At 39.1% G+C, this 23,995-nt stretch overlaps 1 protein-coding gene across 2 annotated transcripts in view; it reads left to right on the forward strand.

Moving 5' to 3' along the window:
- The window catches only part of LOC137582561 (pneumococcal serine-rich repeat protein), a 34,823-nt gene that overhangs the window by 6,463 nt on the left and 4,365 nt on the right, over positions 1–23,995 (forward strand). Inside the window, exons 2-3 of one of the 2 annotated variants that reach the window (XM_068297150.1) lie at positions 8,663–8,732; positions 20,682–23,935. In XM_068297150.1, coding sequence (XP_068153251.1) covers positions 20,752–23,935 — 3,184 coding nt within the window. In that variant the 5' untranslated portion in view covers positions 8,663–8,732; positions 20,682–20,751. The remainder of the gene's footprint in view (positions 1–8,662; positions 8,733–20,681; positions 23,936–23,995) is intronic. The other variant, XM_068297151.1, reaches the window with a different exon arrangement.

The following is a 23,995-nucleotide window of genomic DNA, read 5'->3' on the forward strand; positions in this document are numbered from 1 at the left end:
TTGAGGCATACAGTTGGCAGTTGTTGGCAATTTCCTTGTTGTTGTTATTGTTGGCAATCGATGGCCATCGAGTTCCGGCTGTCCGTAGTCTCAACCACCCCAAGCCTCCCCGCATATCCATAGTCAAGAGCGCTTGGCTCGGACCTAATAATAATGGCCAATAATTGCAGGCCACGATTTTGAAAAAGAGAGCCGCAAAAACCGACGCACCGACCGACCGACCGATCGACTGATAGACAACATAAATAAATACGCTTAATCAAAAAGAAAAACAACATTGATTGGCCATTGGCCGGGCCATAAAACTAGGTACATACCATCTAACTAGCCCTCTATTTCTTCGTATTAGGAGCATTGCCAGTGAGATCCCTCTTAGTCACGTTCAGTTTCTGCCAAAAGTATCTCGCATGGTTTATTTTCTTTTATTTTTATTATAGATTGTCTGCAAAACGAACTTTATGATTTAGTGGCCGCTTTTCAATTGAATTGGACTTGGCAATTTGTGGAGGAGCAGCTGGAATCAAAAGCACGTGCAATATATATACTATATGTATCTTTGAGGCATGCATAGTAAATTTTTCACTCAAAATTCTGAACGTCTTTGCTTTGAGGAGGGCATTTGGCGCCTGGGAATAGAATACTGGCTTTATCCCAGTGCCAAATAAAGCATTTGGCTTGGGTGCGGCAAAGTCAGTCTTGGCAGTCATGGCAGTCTTGTCAGTGGTGGGTGGAGAGGAGGGGAAGAGGGTTAGGTTTTGACTTCGCTTGACTGCCATGCTGTGGGCGGGCAGCAGTTGCCTGCCTAGTTGCAACGTGTGGCAAGTGAAAACATTTTGAAAGTCGTTTTAAGTGCAGCGTGAAATGTTAGATTGTTTCACTCTCAATGCATCAGTATATCTACGTGTGTGTGTGTGTGTATGAGTGTGTATTTTTTGAGTAGTTCAAATTGGCCCCGTTGGCAATATTTCGAAATGTGTGTGTGAAATTATTTTCCTCACTTTTAGCCTGAAACAAACATTTAGTTAGGTCATGGTCGAGATGCTTTTAGTTTAAAGGAATTTCATTCCATTCCTCATTCCCAAAAAAACAATTTTAAACAGATTTCCTTCATTCCATCATGGCTAACGATTATTGCATTAGACTCTGTCTCTCTGTCACATAGTCAGATTTTTGCAATTTCAGTTTCAATTTCCTGTTTAAACTCAGCAGACGAATCAAATAGGAAAAGATATGAAAGTCAAACACATCCCTTAAAAGATTTCAAAATGGGAAAATTCTGTCCATAGATTAAGTTAATATATTCTTTATTAGAAATTATCATGTTAATGTAAAGTATATTAATTTGTTATGCAAAATAAGTGCAACATTCCATTTGATTAGTTGTTCGATTAATAAATAATTAGAATTTACACTGCAAAAATTGGATTAAGAACTCAAAAGCCATTGAAATTGATATATTTTTTTAATGAGCTGTACTTCTATAAAAAAAATCGATTAGATTTAATTAAAAGTCACATGTAATTGGCATTTCCAATTTTATGATCCATTGGTTTTTCTTCTTCTATATTGTTTCTGTTTCTTGTTTTTTACTGTGCATTGAGTCACCCTGTTCGACTTGTTTGCGCAACAATTAAACACAATTTTACAATTTTATGCAATTAAATATTGAAAACTCGTTCGCTCTGACGTTGGGCGATCGTTGGTTGCTTGGTTGGCCAATCGATTCCCCCTTGTGAACAAGACTTCCGCACCCAAATCTAATGGAAAATAATAATGAGTTAAAAGTAACTTTAGCTACTGATTTGACTTGCAATCATCATCAGGTTTGGGCATGGAAAATGAAATTATTTCACCCATATCCATAACTAAATGAACAAATGAACAAATGTTTCTTAATTAATAATTTAAATTGTTTTTCAGCCTATGTTTTGTTGTTTGGTGTTGACCAAATCAAAAGAGATTTGCTGCAATTAGTATTTAGATAGTAATTGAAACTAGCAACTGGCAACTGGAAATTATGCAATTAACGATATCAAAACGAAAGCGAAAATGAAGTTGAAACTAAACGACGAGAAACAATTTCAATTTGGTTTTTTAATTATGGCACTGTGGCAAAGCATTTCAATTTGGACTTAGCCTCACAAAAAAAAAATCCTAAGAGTTATTGCACATAATGCCATAAGCCGATTTTGGTAATATTTCTCCAACTTCCTGCTCAGACTGAACAATGCCTGAAGAGCAAGTCGCACTTAAACGACTTTGTAGTGCGTAATCCATAGATACGTGGGCACTGATGGGCGTGGTCTCTCCTCAAGCTAAAGTCAAATGTATGTATCATGTCGACTCTCAGCATTCCATCTCATCTCAACACTGTGGATAGGATGAATGACCCCATTGCCTCCTATCGCAGATACAGATACATTGCATCTGGATCATCTCTCGCACTTGAGTGTTTTCAATTGCTACTGTGTAACCCAAGATCAGCCGCAGAACCATCTAATGGCTAGTTGCCCAGGCATCATCTTCTTCGACTTATGACTATAATTTGATATTTTTTCCTAGACCTTCAGCATATTATTACACTTTAATGCATTTGCCCTCAAATGCTTTTTTTCAAAGCCCTTGACTATAGTCAATGTAATTATGCTCTTAGACAACCTGATTCTTCTCCTCGGTGTCTAGTTTTCACTTCTAAATGCATCTAATTCTTAGGGAAACGGATGTCCAATGATATCTTTGGGAGAAAAACTTATAAAAAGAAACCATAGAAAAGGTTTTCTACTGCTAAAATCATTTAGCTTCAAGGCACTTGTCCTAAATTGGATTAAAAGTGACCATTCCTTATTTAATTGAAAATATTTTTGAAATATGAGTCGTTAAACAAAAACTTTTGAAACGTAATTGCTTTGTAAGTTCAAGGCTTAACAATTCATTTCTCAATTGAAATTTTAACCATAGATTTTCTTGAATAATTTCACAATTTAATGCTTAAACTATTAGAAAGGTCATCTTTGTTGTTGATTGTGAAAATTTGTAAGCTTATCACTTTTTGTTAGTCATCTTGATGATAATGATGATGATAATCAGCCAATGACCGCTTTAGCATTCGTTTTTCCCTTTGTTTTTCATTGTGAAAAGCCAGTCAACTGACCAGAGATGGACTGACCCTTCCCTCTCCCATTGGCAAATGCTAAACAATACAACCATAAAAGAAGATTTTTATGCCTTGCTCTTGACCGGTTTGTACAGCTAACTCTATGGATCGAAGTAACAACAACAACAAGTTTGCCGGCTCGTCAAGTCCGAAATGAAGCCAACAATGGGTAAAGCAAAAAACGGCATATTTTGCAATACGACGAGGTCAAGGGGCATCAAAAGAGAGGGAGAAAAAAATAAATATTCACCAACCTACAATCAAATCTGATTGACTACTGAAAATGCAGCAAATGGCTTAGATATACACATCGTAGTTAAAAGAGCCATGAAGACCCATTAACCTTAGATTATAGTTTAGCTGGCTGCGTTTTGGCTAGCATTTAATATTCAATTTGTTTGTTTTCAGTTTGCACATACTTACAGCCAAGGCTAAGGTCATCAATGGCCAAGAAGAAGAAGTGGTTGTTGCTGTGTGGGCGATGTTAAGTCAATGCTAACACTTGGTCTATGATTACTACAGTGAAAGCCAATGGCAATGAACGATGACGTTCGAGCCGCATAATAGTTACTCCTCGGTCTTATGTCGTCATCGGCTTTGTCGATTGCAAATCAATCAGCTTTTAACCAAGATCAATGTCCTATGGTAAAAAGAGAAAGAGAGAGAGAGCGAGAGAGAGAGAGAGAGAGAGAGAGAGAGACAAAGAGCCCATGGAGAATGAGCTTCTGTTGTTGATGAAGGAAATTTTCCAGGATGTTGACAATTACTGAATCAAGTAAATTGCCTAACAAGGTGCCGTCACTTTCCTCCTAGAGAAACATCAGCGATGCAACATCAAGTCGTTCAGTCTGTTCATTATGCAATTGTCTTTCATTCTAACGGCTGCAGTTTATGCATTTGGAGATAAATCAGCTCCAGAAATCAACGACACGCGCTGTAAAACGCAAGCGGAACTAAGCACTTAAGGGAGCCCATGACCACGAGACGAGACGTGACGGGGCAAAGTAGGAGAGCGAGAGACAGATAGAGAAACAGAGAGAGACAGAGTGAGGTTAGGCTAATAATAGCCACCGCAAGGGGTGCAGACACTCAGCAACTATGATCTAGGTCCCAATTATACTATATATATACATATATAGTCACTGCATAACTAAATGAGGAAGTTTCCATTCCATTTTCCTACTGATAGTGCTGATGGCTCTTCCACCCCCCACTTCCCATTCTTTACGGCAATATGCATTTCCATGTAGGCATTTTCACTCAACAAAAGCATGATTTGATTAGGGGAATGTTTAAGAGGTAGGGGGGAATGCTACGGATAAAGAAACAACGTGTTGAATAGGGGATCTGATTTATGATCCAAATGCATTTCAAAAGTTGCTCACAAGTTGCGCACAAATTGTCATATAGAGATAGTATATCGGTTAGCAAGTTACGCATCTAGTTAAATTAATTAACTACCTTTCTTCTTTATTAATTCCTTCATTTGTATGTGTGTTTGGCATGTCTAAACTCATAATCCGCTCTTTCTATCGGGGAGGGGTCATTCAACTTTTGATCAATCATTTCTGTTTATTCCCCCCCTTCCTCATAATGATGATGATGATGTTTATTTATGCCAAAATGGGAATTCTCCTTTCATGAGCCACGGCCATTGCGTACGCTTCTCTCGGCTAATTAACAACAAAAATGCGATTCGCTTTTAGAAGAAGAAGCACACACAGATTTTTTGTTTCGTTTGGGCTTAGAAATGCAAATTACTCAAATGGATGGAATGACTTGACCATCCATTGGTTCATCCGTTCGTTTGTGAAGGGAAGTTCTTTGTTTGGTTTTCGCATTGCCAAGATGTCTAATTAAATGTGGCCGGTTTTTGTTTTGGTTTTTTGTTTTTCGTCTCTTTCTATCTCTCTCTCTCTCTTTAGCTTAATTATCATAATTTGGCATAGAGTCTGAAGCTAGCATATTGCATTTTCTGGTATTTGACAACCGGTCAAGGTGAAAGTTGCGACACCTGCCTGTCGACTGCCAACAAACCGCTTGACCACCCGCTTCCATCCGATCCCCCACTCTCCACCTGCCTGACAGCCAAAATGCCTGGCCTGAGGGGTCCTCATTGGCATAACTTAATTGTGCAGCTAAACAGCAATTTGGTTTATGCGTTTAATTAAAATTTGTGGACAAAATTGTTAAAGTCGCTGCCGCTTTTGTGGTTATCAATCGAATTTAATGCATAAATTTGCACAGTCAACTGGAAATTTGGATGGCAATGATATTAACTACATTTGACAACTGACATGATGCACTTGAACGACCGAGACAGAAAGAGAGATAGTTTTTCTTTCTGGCCAAGGAAGGTTTTCTGCTCCATTGAAGCATTCAATTGGAGGGGGACAAAAGGGAGGGCGACTGCAACTGCAACTGAATAAATGCCACTCAACTTGTAGAAAGTTGCAGCAAAACCCAGTCACCTCCAATGCCCCATCTTCATTTGCATTCGAAACTGCCTTTTGGATGCATTCATTCATCGCTTATTTAACGGTTAGAAAAGAACACAGCAAGAAACGGTTACAGTCATTTGGGATATTGTGCCATAAGAAGTTGTCATAAGACTTATTCGATATGAGGCAGATTTAAGCCACAGAACCGGTTAGAAATAGCTATCCCCCCCTTCCCCACAAAAAAGTATAATAAACTATTGATGCCACTTACAGTTAGTCAATCACACAATAGCCCTAAAGAATTCGGCTTTACCCCAAGTCAAATTATGTAAAATGTGTTAATTTGTTAAAAGTAACAATGCATACGAAACTAAAATAAAACCTCAATTCAAATTGAATGGTAACCTAGATAAATTTCAAGCTCAGAAAGCAAAGTTTTAAGCCATAATTCAACCATACAGAACGACGTTAGGAACATGATTCCTGTCTTGTTACCCCCACGCGATATCCATCCATCCAAACGTATCTGCTTCCTGATTGCAAATTCAACTCCTATCGCAAGCAAGAAGATTGACCTTTCGGAAAATGCAGCTAAACGCCATCGGCAGTCGCAGCGGCAAAAACAAGGCTCCAACTACATGGCTAAAAGGCGTTGGCATGGCGTGGGCTTATAGCTCGAACCAGTTGGCCTGTCATTCGCATCATCATCATCGCCGTCGTCGCCGTCGTCGTCATAGTGGTTGTAGTTGAAGTCTTCTCTACGTTTTTCTTGAATGACAATTTGCAAATGGCTTTGGGTGCATAATTTATGCAGATGCAGTTGCCAGCCAGTTTACAGCAACTGCAACTGCAACTTGAACTGCAAAACTGGGAGCATTTATCGCGTCTGACTACATAAAGACGAACTTGTTGCAGTCACAATTCTGTTGAGGAATATTTATCCCCATCCTCTCCATGCCCCGTGCCCCATGCCCATACCCATGCCTATGCATATTCAGCACCATAATCCCAACGGTATTTTATAGCTAAATGCTTACTCATTTCAACTAAAAGCCAGAAAGCCAAAGATAGTCAGAGAGAAAGAGTGAGAAAGAGCGAGAGAGAGGGAGAGGGGCGCGGGAATAGAGAGAAAGAATAAGTGAGGTCTGGACAGGAGGGGATAGAAAACCCGTTTTTCCAGTAATGACCTTCGCTTGCTGCTGTTTTATTATCACAGTCTCTCAGCCTCAGTTTCTGTCTCTGTCTCAGGTTGGATTTAGTGTTTGGGGTTTTGCGTGGTGGTGGTGGTGGTTCGTGTGGTTCGTTGGCGCACTTTATTTAGAGCTCTTGAAATTCCATTGAATCCACCAAAAGCCGTTCTTTATTATGTGACCATTAGATTTCCTAAACTTGATTATTGTTGTATGTTTGTTTGTATGGACCTACTTAAAGTATTATTCGCATGTAGTTTTCAATCGCAAATGTCGACCGGTGTGGTCGGTTCCCTATAACATGTTGAATTCTAGGTAACCGAAAAGATACATATTTAGGCTGTTGGCCATTTCTTCAGTAAGCCAAAGTTGAGAGAAGGCAATTTGTGAAAGACGAATGGGTAAGAGTAAGTAAAATGGCCGCAAAGACACCTCCAAATTACGTACTGACATGAAAGTTAATTGAAATTTGGTTAATTAATGCTTGAGAAATGTTCAAATTCCATTAACCGTAAACAAAGGAACTTTCAAATGAAATTTAAAATCTGTTCGATTGGAAGAAGAATAGTTTGTTGGGCTCTCAGTTAGATACAAGTTTAAACCTCACCGAAAATCGTAAAAAAATTAACTGAAAATCAAGTTTCTTTTGAAAAAAAGTTGATAACGTTCGAGAAAAATAACCCCAAATATGACTTACCAAATATTTCATGACTTAGTCACTAAACTTTAGACTTGTTTTGTCACTTGAATATTTCAATTATTTAAACATTTGTTCCCTTTTCTAATTTTAACCAATAACTTAGAACAGCTTTTGAGACATTTTTTTGTAAATTGGTTCAAATTTGTTACTTTAAAATGTTCCGCATTTTAGTTGTTAAATATGTCGTGCTTAAAAAACTACTTGAATACGTGTAAGTATTCGTAGCCGAAATCTCTTAATCTTTATGTGCAGTATCTGAGATGTTAATTATCAGACAAAACTTTTATTTCCCTCACCCACACAACAATCGAGTTGCGGCTCGTTCTGGCTGAATATGCAAATTGCGACAAAGTTGTTTGGCTTAAACTACTTCAGGTTCCCAATGCATTGGGTGATTAACTCTTAGCATATCATGACTGGTAATTGACATATACAAGAATTTGATATACATACATATATATGGCCAAACCCATTCTCTAAGAACAAGTGTAAAACCACTTGGCACTTGACACGTTAACCTTGATGAGTAGTTTTTGTTCTCTTTTCTTTTTTTATTTTTGCAATTTATGCACATAGCCAGAGAGAGAGAGAGAGAGAAAGAGAGGGAAAAAAGAAACCAATGTGTTCAAGTGCATAAAACTGACTACCACTCACAGACACGAGAGAATGACAATAAATATTTTGCAGCTCGATTACGACTTGGCGCAAAGTCGAGACTCGAGACGTCTCTGAGACTGAGACTAAGGCATTGGCATCGATTAAATGGCCCGAAATGCCAACACTCGGCCAACAAAAACTGCATAAGGCATAAGGCACCTACCAAAAAAAAATCAAAAAAATACCCCACCAAATACATTTAGTGGTACAAGGGGCCTAGAGGGGGAGGATTGGGCGAGGGTGGCTTGAAATACGAGTGGTACGTGCATCGAATTCGGGTCATTGCTTGGCTTGGGGGAGGCTGAGGGTTAGCGAAGGCTGATCCAAGCAGAAAACCAGTGGCTACATTTTGTAATTCGATTTTGAGTTACGCTCAGATTTTTATGGGGCATTTTGGTTGTTATTTCTTTTTGTTTTTGGCCATTGCAGGCGCCCAAGAAAGGGGGAGGTCATTGAACTAAACATTTGACAACAAGCAATTGAATGGTTGCTCAATCTTTTCTTTGGTTTCTTCTTACAGACAATCGAACTACACACACACAGAGGAGATCGAGTGGCAGATAGACTGGACAGGAGCAAAGTTCAAGCAGGTAAGCACGAAATGGAAGGTGGGGAAAAATGGAAAAATCAAATGAAACTTTCACACAGAATGCAAAAATGCGTAACGTGTATTTGGTATGCCCAGAGTGTTGGCCATATAATTTACCGCAAATGTGCAAATGCATTTCGAATTGCAATTGAAAGACCTGCCACGGCGTCGTTATGCAAAGCCAGGTAGTCAGCCAGAGGGCACGGGAGGGCAGCGTAGGCAAAAGAAAACACTTGTAATTCGAGGCGCCTAACAATGTGTTGTCAGTTAAAAAGAGGGGAGAGAGGGTGTAACATCAGGAAGAAATTGCATAGCCATCCGACTATTGACTGTGGAAATGGCATGCAAAGATTGCAAATGCTAATGCAACATGTCCAACAGCAGCAGCTAAAAGAAAACAACAACAGCAAAAACACCAAGCATTGTTGGTGCTTATTTTTTAATTGGCCGCCAATTAAAGCATGTGTGGAGTGTGTTAAATGACGCAGAAATTATGCGAATGCCACGACAATGAACTGTTGAAGGGAATGGCATAAGTTGAACGACAAAGCCAAAGAAAAAAAAATACGTGAAAACTGAACAAATTTTCATCTTTAAAGCCAACTGGAATCCAACGACTTAAATATACCTTCTACCAACATTGGATGTTTGACTTTAACTGAAACAAAACAATCAACTTTTGACAATTTTTGTGCCAACCTGTGCGAAGAATTCACCAACAGACTGTTAGTTAAATGGCTAAAAGAAGACAGACATTTTGAGTTAGTTGAAAAGAATCTGAACTGGGCACATTTCAAGAGAACCTTGAAATGTTAGAAGGGGTAGAATTTGCCCCCTAAAGTAAGTAATACGCAGTCGGAAAACTCACTATTTACATAAGCACTGTACACACTTTTCAAGTTAAAAAGGAGCTGTCTTTATTGTTTATTTAGTTAGACTGGCTTAAAATTTAATGAAAATGTGTTGACTGTCTGTGTCATACCTTAAGGGACGGATTTACCCAATTTCATTTCCCCCAATCCGAAAAAATAGAAGTGGAATGATTTTACTGATAAGTAACATAGGTCTATAAGTCAAATTATTTAGTATCACCTATTAAAACAGTCTTTATAATTATGTAAAAGCCATGATATTCGTTAATTCTAATATACTCTATCTGACTCAAAACATTCCACAGAGGGTATAAATATTATGGTAGAAAGAAACTTTTTGCCAACTTTCCATTGTCTCGGAACGAAACGAGACAGAATAGTTTCCAAAACAAAACAAGAGACAAAAATAAAAAAAAACAATTATAATTGTTACCGGCAATGTTTCAAGCTGCTCGCGTATTAAATTCCAGACAATTGAAAAGATTTTCAGATCTTTCAGTTAGAAACAAAAACAACAAAAAGGCCCAACCTGGTCCGGACAGCTGCATTCAAACGTTTAGTCTGAGAGATTTGTGCTTTTAAACAATAAAAACTTTCCATTTCTAACAGGGAAAAAGACACACAAAAAAGAGCAATAAAAAAAATCAAGACAAATTTATCTAGTTATCTGATTTGGTTGGTTGGAGGAAATTCCAGACAAGTGACACAAGTTGCACACGTGTCCGACGGCAGCCTGTTGATATGTAATGTTGGTGGCGCCACCAGCCACTGTAGTGGAACTCTTTTATTATTATAAATTAATGTTGGTTTTAGTGGGCATACATAATTATTAGGAGGTGCTAAAAGTGCTATTTGGGCCATGCAAATGATTTAATTTGATCTAGACATGCAACACAATAGCAACTACATATGGCACATTTCTATGCCAAATTAACAAATGATTTTAAGAATTAAACTAATGAATGAACGAGTGTGCGAATCTGTCACTTAGTCATGCTTCAAAGCCAACTGCATTGTGTGTGTGTGTGTGTGTGTGTGTGTGTTGGCATCTAACTACAGCTGCTGTCAAAATGATAATGGATTTGCTAGATAATGCGATAAGCGTCAACTGCCATTAGTTAGCCACCAGAGTGGATATGATATTTTCGTTTTGCCTCAATTGAAACTGTCAATTGCAATGATTTCTCCGTCTCTCAGTAACTTTTTTCTATGCCTTTGTCGTGTCTCTCTCTCTCTCTCTCTGTGGATCTGGCCATGTTTGGCCGTTTTTGGTGTAGGCGACACGACAGTGAAAGTTGTGGCTCTAACCAAAGTACAAACACAGGTGGTGCTGGTAATGCTGGTGGTGGTGGTGGGGCGAATGTAATTAATGCCAATTAAATGTCAAACCCAAAAGCCTTGTCTTGGGCGTGTCAACTGCAGCATAACGGCAACTCAATTGCTGGCCGAACTTTCAAATGTTGCACCGATTTAATTAGCTTTGGCCGAGTTCAAAGCACTAACCACATCAATTGATTGTACTTCTCACGAATTGTACACAAAAAGAGACCCCTATCCGTCCTCTGTCCCCGCATTTGTTGGCTTTGAAATGCGAAAACAAAAGAAAAGTGCAAGTTGCCAAAGGGAAAATCCACAATCCACAATAGATATGTAACTGTTTCTTTCGCTTTTGTCTCTGTCTCTCTCTTTCTCTCTATAAGTCTGTTTGTCTTCTTTTGTTTTTTTTTCTGCGTGTGTGTGTGGCAAACTAATTTACGATTATTTAATGCAGTCTTAGTTAGTTTCTTGGTTTAGCTGCAGCAGGTTCAATGCCCAAAATGAATAACTTACTTTTTGCATTGCAAATTGATTTTTCTTTTCTCTCTTTCTCTCTATCTCTCTTTCTCTATGTCTCTCGCCCTGTAGTTGAACTTTGTTTCTGGCTAATTGCTTGATGTTTTTGCTGCTTATGTTTGTTTGTTTGCTTCCATTGAACTTTGAACTTGGTTTACTGGCTTTCTTTTGTTGCAGCAGCATTAGCAGCTGTTGCTGCTGTTGTTGTTGTTGCTGCCAGCTAGCGACAGTTTTGAGCGGCAGTTAAAACATCAACAACAGCTGCCAGACATCCTTCAACCCAAGTGTTGGCTTTTGTTTTTTTGTCATTGCAGTTGGTTGCTACTTTTTTTCTTTCTACTCATGTATTTGACCTTGCGCTCCATTGCGTATACGTAATATTTGGTTTGTTTTCTGTTTTTTTTCTGCCAAACGTTGCGTGAAATTTGTAAGTATGTACTTAATATTTTTGGCAGACTTTCAAGTTTTAAAGTAAACCAAGTAACAAGCAAACAATGAATGAAGCCCACAAAATGTCGAATGCACCAACTTAACAACTAACTGACATTTCAACAATTTATCAAACAATATACATATTTGAATACCCTAGATCTTTTCTGGTTCATAGAGTCCATTCCCACATTTGTATGTACATATATATATTCATTTGCAAGTCAGTCGTATCGATTATTTGACTTGTATGAAAGTGTCAAAAGGTTTTGTAAATGAACGAAAGTAAAAGATTCTGAAAAATCTTTGGGATTCAATTTCGAACACTTCACAACTTGATAATCAAATTCTTGATATTGTAAATGGCTCCAAGATAAAGTCAACTTATCGATGATCCTTTATGTCACTTTAAAATGAACGTTTCTAGCAGGAAAACGAACCTAAACATACTAGCAAAGTTGCATTATAATGGCTTTAAGTCTGATATGATGAATATTTATGATGGGACATAAATTTTGAATAGTTCTAAATATGATTCAATGCCAAGAAGATTCGATCCCATTGTATGTTTCTTAAAAAGGGTTAACAAATAAGTATTAAGTCCAAATGAACATAATAGATTACTTATTTAAGGTATAGAAATGGAATATTTGCCCACTATATAGTCTACAAGAGTATTCAACACCAAAAGTGTTGTTAATTAAGTTTACTTTATATAGTTACTTATTAAAAATTAATAAGAATGGGCCTTTTATTTCCACAGCACAGTAGTAGGTTATGGAGAGGGTATCTCATATGTCGTTGGTACCCTATTCTAGCTAGCAAACTGTGTCTGCCCGTTCTCTGTTTGCTCAAATTGCAAATCCAATATAGTTGTTGACCTTTGGCATACAATTACACGACTTCGCCACTCTGTTTTCACCTACAATATGCTTAGACCGCTGCCAGACCTCCTGCATACATATAATATTTGGCAAAACTTGTTTGCCATTTCTGTGACTCATTTGCAACAATTTTTGTGTTGCTTCGTTTTGTTTTCTTTCGTTAAACATATTCTAATTGTGTCATAAAAGTCAAGTAAACATATTGCTCAACAACAACAACTGAAAAACAGGTACATAGGCAGACCCATTGAAGTCAAAAAGTCATAGAAAGGTTTTTGAATTGTATGTGTTTGTTTGTTTTACTTGCCTGGCTAAAGTTAATGTTTATGTTGACTTGCCATTTGGCTAGATTCGTTGCAATTCGTTGGTGGTGTTGTTGTTGTTGCTGGTTTTGCGGGCCTGTGACCATTTGCAGCTGGAAAGGAAACCGCAGCAATGTGTTCATGTGTCCAAGTGTCCATGTCCATGAGTCATGCAACTCCATCTCTGTCACTGACCAGACCGTTGCAACAAATGTCGCTGCCACAAAATACAAAATGCAACAAATTGCTAGAGTCCAAAAATTAAACCAAAATACAAAAAAAAAATGTTGAACAACAACAACATTATCCCACGCAGCAGGTTTTAGGGTTCCAGCTGTTGCCGGTTGTTTCTCTTTCATTTTTGTGGTTTTTATGTCACCAAAAGAATTCTCAACTTGTTTTATTCATTCTTTGATGGCGTAGAGAATTATGTATCATAAAGTGTTTTTACAGCGCATAATTAAAAAATTAAACAACATTATAAGACAAAAAGAAAAGTTCTGTAAAAGCAAAGAGGGGCGCTCAATCATAAAACCAAGCAATATGCTTGTGGGAAGTAAACGACTCACTAAGCTTCTTTGCTTATTTTTTTGTTACTCTTAATCAAGCAACATGTTGCATCAACACATGTGCGTGCACTTTGAAGCAAGAAAAAAGTAAAGTAATCAGTTCTTTGAGGACTTGGGGGACGGACAATGTATGCATCCTGGTACCCTAGCTGGACTGTTGTTGTGGCATGAATGAATGCGTTTTCATTTATTAATTTGTAGACCATTGTTACTGTGGCAAGTCAGTTCCTCATGTAGCAAGCAGCAGCAGCTGTGCCCCAACTTTGGCGTCGTCTCCTCGTCAACTTTATCTGCGTCACGCAACAGCAAAACAGAAGTGAAAGAAAAGCAACAAAAATGTATTGAAAACGAACACCAAGACGCCGCCGACATGGGAACATAACCTTGAAACATTTGGATTTAGCTATATAACTGAAGAAAAGAAAAGACACAAGAGTGATATAAGACAGAGAGAGAGCGAGAGGGAGGCAGAAGGTAGAATCGAGCTGGTGTTGAGGGTGTTCAGCCATTTATGCATACAAGAGGCCCGTCTTTTCGCTTGATTAAACCCAGCCCCGACTCTGGCATCCCAGACTTCTTTTGTATGCCTATATACATATGTACACTACAGCTTTCTTGTGAAAATAAACATAAAACATTTTCCTGTAATAAACTGACAGCTCCTAAAAATAAATTGCATATGAATACGAGGGATTTTTGAACAGTTGCCAAGCCAAACAAATCAGTTTATTATTTAATGGTTAAACTTCATCCAAGTCGAATCCATATACAAATTTTCCATAATCTGCAATATATTCTGCTTCCAATTTTAATGTTCAAAAAGATCTTAAAGTCCTCTTGATTAATATAAAATAAGGATTTATTCACAGAAACGATTCTGTATAATCTACACATATGATATTATGGAATATTTTAAGCCTACCTGACTAGAGAATTTCAATAATGCAATCAAAACTTTTGGGTATTCGACAATGATATTTGAAATATTTGATTTGTCTTATTTGCTCATTCAAATGACTTTTTGAAAGAAATATATGACTGAACCATTCAGAAAACCAAAGTGTTTAAGAGACCAACAGACAATGGTAAGTTTTTTTTAGTAGTATTTAAGTATAGCATAGTGTTTCACTATCCTTTAGTCTGGATAATTGGCATGTGGTTTCTTAAAAGCTAATCGGACAAATAACATGCCCTATACATAGAAGGATTCGTATGATTAATGTCAAAATAATGTGTTTTTTAACCTCTGTTCTTTTGTCATCAAAGATTAATCATCTTAACTGGTTGGTTGCTTGTATGACGTCATTATTCCGAGATGAAAATAGACCAAGTAAAGCTACCTATAAATATCATATGGTTATCTATTCATTCAACTCCGTTGAGCCTTGTAGTTGTTACTTTAGTACTTGAAGTTAATCGATCATTATCAATACTCTTTAACTCTGAGAGTCTAATCCTTGTTTATTTGCTTGACAAACATTTTATATGGACCCTCGCTCGCGTTCATATATTTACAATTTCCAAGCCAAGCCCTAAGTATTTTATGTTTCATGTTGGGTAATCAACTTGAACAGATACATATTTGTTGTTGTTCTTGCTGTCGTTGTTGTTGTTTGTTGTGTGTGTGTGTGTGTGTGTGAAGAAGCAGCTTCAATTAACTTGACTTTATGTTATGCTGTTGTTGCTCGTCCATTTGACAGTCAGTCAGTCAGCCAGTAAGCAGCAATGACAAGCGATATATATTGACAGGCGACTTGAGGTTTAAGTTCGCTGCTCACTCTTGAGCGGAAGCCCGAAAGGTAAACTCTGCTTGATAGCCATGTCAAATTCAAGGTAATTGACGCACCAACCAAAAGCATAAAACCTTTTCGCCAGCATATGTCAAATAATCAAACGAATTAAGTGATGGACATTGACTAGACCAGTCCCCGGGGTGGCCTATAGGGAGTCAATATGAGTTGGCTTTGAGTTTGTTACATTAACCGTGACTTTTCGAAAATAAACATTCACTTATGTATACTAGTAAGTAACTAGTTAAGTATCAAGGTATTAGTAGTCGTACTCTAACATTTTTCATCTCTTTCAACTTCTTGGCTTCAAATTAATTGCTGTTTGTTTGTCGTCTCCGCCGGAGATTGTTGTTATTGCTAAAGTTGTTGCTGCTGTTGTTGCTGTTCCTGTTGTTGTTGTTGTTGTTGTCATTATTATTGCTGTCGCACAAGTTTGTTGCCAAGTTACCTGTTGCCTGCACCAACATCCGGCGAATTCTCAAGAGCAATAATAGAAACAAGCATACGAAAGGCAATAACAAAACAACAACAATTTTTTGGCTAATGACAACTTAAAGTTGTCGAAAATTTAAGCAAAAACTTGTTCTTGGTCGTGTGAACTAGGAAACCAAATGGTACAACTGCAAAATTTGTTTGCCATATTAGCTTAATTAGCCAAGTTTATGGCCAAACAGACATACATAAACAAAGTGAAATTTAATAACTTTCCAACAAAATGAGGACTACATTAAATAATCGCCAGAAATTTAATTCTTTACTTTACCAATTACTAAAATCGATTTGCTTCCCCCGTCTTATAAACCATTTTGTGTTGTCGTTAACAAAGAAATTTTGCACTATCCTTGACCTTTTGACCCCCGTTAGACTATGCTCGCCATTCCTCCTTAAAGTCGGCTTAATTTCCATGACACCTTTAATGGCCCTGTATGCTTGCTGCCTGCCCACTAATTGGCATCATGCCTTAAATGGTAAGCCGGTACAAAAGACGTTGACATTTCAAAACGGCGCCCACAACTTCCGTCGTGGAGATAGCCCAACCCAAATTCTTTTTGCCAAACAAATATTGGCCGAAACACGCCTCCACTAAGAGGCGGCCTATATGTATGTACAAATGTACGTATATATATTTGTTTTGTACATAATTTGAACTAAAGAATTTTCTATGCATAACTCAACGGAGAAATTGTGCGTATAAATAATTTAAAGTGCTTTATGGCTAAGCAAACTTCTGTTTTGCATAATCTTAAAGGCATGCATAACTCAGGTGTTGCATACACACATACATGGACATATGAATGTATGTATATTTATGTCATTTTACATAACGTTAAACATATAAATAAACATCTGATGAGGGGTCAAAATGATGCGGCGTTGCCGCCACGCATAAATCTCACGTGTAAATTTAAATGTGGAACAAACTTCTCGCACATCTTCTCCATCCATCTCCATCTCCACCTCCACCTCCACTCTCTGCATGCCTCATCCTCTGCATCTTTGTCTCTTCCTTTCATGTTCTCAGAGAATTGAAATTTAAATTAAAGTCTGTTTCGATTTTTGTTGCTGCTTTTGCTGTTGCTTGTTTCCGTTGCGCTTTAATATTATTGTTATTTTTGCTTTCCTGTTGGTGATTAAATTTCAGTAAAATTTAAATCTGTTCTGGAGATTTCACCTAGAGACTGTGAAACTGAAACTATGCTCTTGCGGTTACCTTTTAGTGAGTGTTAACCCACTTGAAAGAGTGCTAATGGAACGACAACACATTAGCATACATCACTTGGCCATAGAATGCAACTTCATGCCACATTTGTTTCTCAAAAGAGAAAAAGTTATAGCGTTAAAATGCGTTAAAAATCCAAAGATTATTTCCCCCCTCAAGCGATCAAATAATAGGCCAAAAAAGCCAACAAAACTGATGCCTCGCCTGCAGCCAGGCCAGAAGAGAAGACAGAACTTTCAGCTGCTCTTTTTTTTATGTGTTTGTGTGTTAGCTTTTTCGTTTATTTTTGTGCCTTTTGGCTTCCCAAAAACCTGTTGGCGACCTCAATTGGGTAGACAGGCGGTCAAGCTAACTGTTTCGTTGCCTGCAATCGGCACAAATTTTATATGCCAGCCAGTTTAAAGATTAAAGCAAATACGGAATGCAAAATATATATGTATGTATGTATATGTATGTGTGTGTGTATTTGGAACTGGGGAACGAGTTTTCCTGTCACAAATTGCCAATTTATCGGCAAACAGGAGACAAAAGCACAATCATCCGAATTCACATCAATTAATTTTTAACGCCCACTAAAATTCTGCAACATTGTCATGAGTAAAACCCGACAAGTTTTAACAGTTCCTAAAGAACATTTAAATTTATCTACATTTAAGATTTAAGAATGAGTCTAATGTGTATTTATAGGACTTGTTAAAGCCAGCACTTTGATTTGATATCTAAATAGTTTCTTATACATATTCAAAATACTTTCTTAACTCGAAGAAATTCTCATCGAAAAATCACTCAAAATCCATTGACAACTATAAATCAATCCAATCAATGATAAGATGGTAAAATGTTAAGAAAAAACTAAATACATCCTTCCTTAAAAAAATCTAAAATCTTTTTAATATGATTACAAATATTCTAAAACTATTAAAATTAAACCTAATTTGATATGTTATCACAGTTTGTTAAATTGATAGTAAATTTAAGTGGATATAACGAATGAAACAATAACTGAAACTTTGATCAATTATAATTGATAATTATTAAACTAATTTTTCTACTTTCTAAGAATATATTCTTAACATTTTTATAGATCAGTGGCGGATCTAACAATAAGTTATATTTTCTAGACTAAAATCGGTCTGAAATATTGAAATTTCAGTAGTTTAAGAAATAAAATATGGTCCCAAAAACTTTCTTATTTAGTTTTAAATTCATCAATTTATGTTGATCCAATAGGATACAAAATTAGAGCAATATACACGGGATAAGGTGATATTAATTCTGGTTAATTAAGGTTGATTAAATTATAGGAGTTATATATATATAAATGTATGACTATATTGGTAATTATATCGTGGCAATATGTAGATACATATTTTAAGATGACTTTTCAAAGTGTTTATTGGCCTGAAGCAAAATAATCTTTGATTAAATGTATTCCGATTTTGGTAGACTTTAACAAATTGAAACACATGTTTGTGTGTGTATGTGTGTGTAACTAACTAACTACGCCTACAAATTTGCACAATTTTCCATTGAAACTCTCTAATCTTGAGCTGGTACACAACTAACGAGCTGTCTGTCTGTCTATCATCCTGGCCAGGCCAGGAGTTTAGCGCATGAAATTGTATGTAGATTTATTTGTCTCTGTGTGTAACACTTTAACGTACGGCGTGATATCTCTTTTTCATTGGGAATGGCCAATCTCACTGGTGCTGGAGACAGCATTCCTTATAACGAGTCCAAATGCCAAACTTGAAAAATAGCTTAAAGATGTTGTGCAGCATCTTTGTTGTTGTTGTTGTTGTTGTGGTTTTTGCTGCAACATTCCTTTCCAGTCAGTTGCTATGTGCTCAGTCCGATTCGGTCTTCTTTCTTTCTTCTTTCTATACCCTCTGGCTTACTAGTTGGCGTGGGCAACACTGTTTATGGTCAAAATACTTGGACAATTTGTGGTAAATTTTCATTTGACAGTTAACCAATGTGTGTTCACTTTTTCGATCAATTTGATCAGACATTTGGTATCCACTTGCAGCTGCTTAAATGAGAATTGGCACAAAAACCACATCAAATAAAGAGACACAAGAAACAACCACAACAACAACGAAAAAAACCATAAATAAATCACCAATCGATGCCGCAACTAAATGCAAATGAGTGAAAGAGTAAAAACAACAACAGCAGCAAGAAAAATGCAAACAATTAACAAAAGAGAAGAAACAAAGGCAAGAAAGAAAAATTGAACAAAGCTACAGAGAGCACAGAAATTTATGTGTAACAAACGCGATATGCAAAAGCCAGCCACAAAACACGGCAGCAATATAGTAACTACAAGCCAACATTTGCTTATGCAATTTTCCCCAAACCGTCTGCTTCCTTCTCATCTCTCGATGCCCTGTTCATGCGAATTGTTTTTGTGGCCGCATTGCAACAAAACCAAAAAGATTTATGCATATTAACGCTTAGTCAAAATGCTGACCCAAAACCGAACAGTGAAGACCTCACAGCAGCAGCAGCAGCAGCAACACCAATGGCAACGGCAACGGCAACAGTCAAAACATTGTTGCCACAACTCAACAATGGGTCAACTTTCGTTAATGTTTGACGTTGATAAATGTAAAGCGAAAGAAGTCTGTAACTGTGGCACTTGCTGTTGTTGATTGCTAGTTGCTGGTTGCTTGTGGGTGTTGCCGCTGTCAACAACAGCAACAACACTTTCCCAATTGCAATGCATCTCAAGAGATAATTTCCTAACCACATAAATGTTGCATTGTTTGTGGCTACATGGACTTAGTTAGAGGATTTGCCCCAGATTACCCAGGACAATAAAGTCAAATATTAAATATCTTTGCTTTAAAATAAATAATTCATTTTCAATGCAAAAGTAACAAAAATTTATAAGCAATTAACAACAATTTTCCTCAGTCTTCAAATGCTATTTAAGGAAATCATTTAAATTGACACTTTTTCGTTTTGAATGACGAAACCCGTTTGTCGCATTGCCAAATATGGTTAACAATTATAGATTTAATTTGTTGTTTTTGTGCTAAGCGATGACTCAATGAGCTGGCCGAGACTCTTACATATTAATTCATTTCCTAGATTTTTGTCATTGAGTGTGTGTGTGTGTGTGTGTGTGTAATTTTTTTGGGAAACCTTTTGCATTATCTAACAGCATTCATAGCCATTGAGCCAAATGACTCTTCAATCTTCTTGCAATCTACAACAACAAAAGTTTCTATTGAGAGGGAATATGTTCATTATCAAGATGAAGATTGATTACTATGTAAGTATCTGTGCACACTCTGTCTGGCAAAAGATTGTCGATGGCCACGATTCAATAACTTTTTGAGTCATGCTGCAAGATGGTTGCTGTATTTTATACGTTGTATTCGTATATATTGCAAATAAGAGTGAAAGTTAATTGTGCCGGGGACTTGCGCAATGAGTGTAAAGAAAGTTTAGTTTAGTCAGCGTTTAAGTTTATGAGCTAATAACAATAACTCACGAAACATAACTCTTCTCTCATTATTTTTGTTTTCCATTTGCCCTTGCAGAATATGGCCTATTGTTGCTATTAATTGGACGTCCAGCATAGCAACAACAGCGAATCACAGACCAGAGACCATGTCATCCTCGATCTGTTCGCACTTCACGCAAAACGCCTGGAAGAAGGATTTGTGCTCGAATTGCTTCAAGTCAAAGGATGAGCACAAAGCAGCAGCAGCCGCAGCAGCCGCCAAGCTGGGCACAACGCAAAAGTCAGATGCCCCCGGAAAGACTGATTATCCCAATAAGCACAAAACTCCGGCCAAGAGCATTATAAAAAAGGCATTCGGAGTACGCCTAACCAGCAGCAGTTCCAGCAGCAATACCAGCAGTAGTTCCTCAAAGTCCAGCGCCAACTCCAAATCGGGCAAAGTTTGCTTTCCCAAGCAACTGCATGAGATCATTGGCTATGGCGGCGAATGGACGGATGATGACGATGACGATGATGATCATGACTTTATGAATCTGGGCAATGAGCACGACGATATGGCTGTAACGGAAACAGACGATGAGGAAACTGTCGAACTGAAACGCATTACGCGAGCCAACACAGATTTCAATATGAATAATGGCAACTTGCTGGGCGATATCGAGGAGAATATTAAGAAATCGTTTGCCGCATTAAAACTGGGTGCTCCTCAAGTGGACAAGGAGGGCAAGAAGCAAACGCTAACCATAAATGTAATGCCCTTTGGCCAGCCAAACGCCAAGAACAAGGCAACTTCTTCTGCAAAGAATGCTTCCACTGCCGCAACTACCACAACAACGACGACAACAGCAGCAGCAGCAACCACGACAGTTAAAGGCAAGCCTGCAACCATAACCACAAAAAAGGTGGTGACAACAACACTCACGCCCACACTGACAATGGCCAAGAGCACAACGGCAACATCTTCAAGAGATGGCAAGGACAGTCCACCCATAGAGAGGGCCATGGAGAAATCCCTGCTGGATGAAATCTCTGAAACTTTGGAGCAGAAACAGAAGCAAAACGAAACAACAAAAACCCAAGCATCCTCCACAGTCACAACAACAATTGCAACAGGGAGTTCCAGCACTAGCAGCGGCAGCAACAAAATCAAATTCGAATTGAGTTCATTAAGCGACTCGCCAAAGCCATTTCTCGACCTTAAGAAGCCAATCGCGCGAAATGCGCCCATAACCAAGGATCATGCCAAGCCCAGGGTGAATGTGTGCCACAAGTATTCCGATACGGACAGCAACTGTTCGGATACAGAGAATGGCGTATCCGCCTATTACGATGTAGTAGAGACCCAGTTAAGCTATGAGAATCTACCCGATGGCAAGTACAGTGAACAGGTGGGAGTGGCCACAGCCCAGTTGTCCACTGAGACAAGCAGCACATCGCATTATTCGAGCTCCCAATACATCACAGACATGTTGCTCAGCTCAAAGACACGCGCCGCCAGTTACAATCTGCACGAAGGCAACTTCATGACCAGCAAGATCACATCAGATGGTCTCATTGTGACCAAGTGCAGTTCGGATGATGCCCTCGACTCCACGGGCAGTAGTTTCGATGGCAGTTCGGATGAAGAGAATACCTACAACATGATACGTAGCGAATCGGACTCGGGCATAGGCATTAGCATTGGCAGCGATTACAAGAATGCGGGAGCCGTCAAGGTTGCCAACGAGCAGCGTCAACTGAAGGAGGAAAAGGAGAAGAAGCTAAGCGCCAGCACTAACAATTCCGACTACGAGGATATTCAGATCGGACCTGATCATTCGGCAAGTGGCGGGACAGGAAAGCCGGCCGTCAAAAGTCGTGAGTTGCATGGTGAACCCGATGGCAGTGCCGATCCAGACAATAGCCTGGAACAGAAACAAAAGATGGATTTGGATTCCAGTCCACAACAGTTGCCCGCATTGCCCAAGTCCCCGCCACCGCCGATGAAAATGGATGCGCGACCCTCATTCCTACATGGCCTGAAGAAGCCAGAGCTGCCAGTCAAACCACAGCCTATCGTTAGCAGCAGCGGCGGCGGCATTTGTTCGTCTCCTCTAAAGACATTTATGAGCAAGCGTCAGCCCGGCTTGGCCGAGCAGCAATTTATCACTCAGCTCCAATCGGCTATTTCCAAATCGAGCGAGAATCTGCTGGCGTCGTCTCTCGATGATGCCAAGCTAAAGAAGGGCAAAGCGCCAAATCCGCCACCAGAGTCCAAACTGAGCGCTCCACCCACGCCGGAACGAGACTATAGTCTGGTAGTTGAGTTCGAGAAGGCATCTCTGGTGGAGGCAGCCGCGGATAAAGCCCAGACAGGCAGTGTGAGTGAGATAGAAGCTACATCAGCAGATACTAACACTGCTCCAGCCCCGGCCCCAGCAACAGCCACAGCAGCCGCGACTGCAGTAGCCACAACTCCCACTAATTTGTATACACGAAAACCCCCGCTGCCAGGAACCGTTACCGGTGGAGCCCCTGTCATACGGGAGAAGGACAAACGCGAGCGAGCTGTCATTAATCCCAAGTTTCGCAGTCTTAACACCTTCGTGATGCAACGGGCCAATGCGGCAAAGCAGCTGCAACTGCAATCGGCCAGCTCAGTGCTGAATCTTAAACAGCCTCTGACGCCAGAGCCCACGCCACGAAATCAGCGCCATTTGTCCATGTCCGAAGAGTGTCTGGCAGCGGCGGCGGCAGCATCATCATCATCATCCTCATTGGTGGACAGCAAAAAGTCGCTAGCATCATCATCGCCACCACAAAAGCAAAAATCGAAATTCTCGATCAAAAAGTTTCTGCGCATGGGCAGCAACAGCGGAGGGAGCAGCGGCAGCAAGTCCAGTGGCAGTAGTGAGCACATCCACCACAAGAAGGATGGCAGTGTCTACAGCGAGATTTGCACAGGTGACGAGGGTGGCAATGTGTCCGGCAAGCCACGCCTTGTAATCATCCATCCCATTGACATTAATCCTTCGTCTGTGGAGGTGGTCAAAGATATAACCAAGACAAACGAAGCAGTTACGGCCCAGACAATTGCTGTGGTGACATCGAAACCACCGGCCCCACCACTACGCGCCTCAGCCGAAGGTCAACGCAATGCCCATGAGGCCAACAAGCCGGCACGTCCGCCGCCACCAAAAAGTGCCGAACTGAGACGCAAACAGAAGACAGAACTCACAGCCACGCTCAGTGGCAGCAGCGTGGAGTCGACCACTCTGCCCAGCAGTGGAAGTGCTGGCGGCGTTGGCGGTTCCATCAAGCTGAAGGCCGATAATGTCTATGCCAATCTAGGTGAGTTGATTCTCAAGAATTCTTTGTAGTGAAATTTGTCCAATTGGGTTAACAATTGAT

This window comes from Drosophila tropicalis, unplaced genomic scaffold, assembly GCF_018151085.1.
Source record: "Drosophila tropicalis isolate 14030-0801.00 unplaced genomic scaffold, ASM1815108v1 contig_859, whole genome shotgun sequence".
NCBI classification, from domain to species: Eukaryota; Metazoa; Arthropoda; class Insecta; order Diptera; family Drosophilidae; genus Drosophila; species Drosophila tropicalis.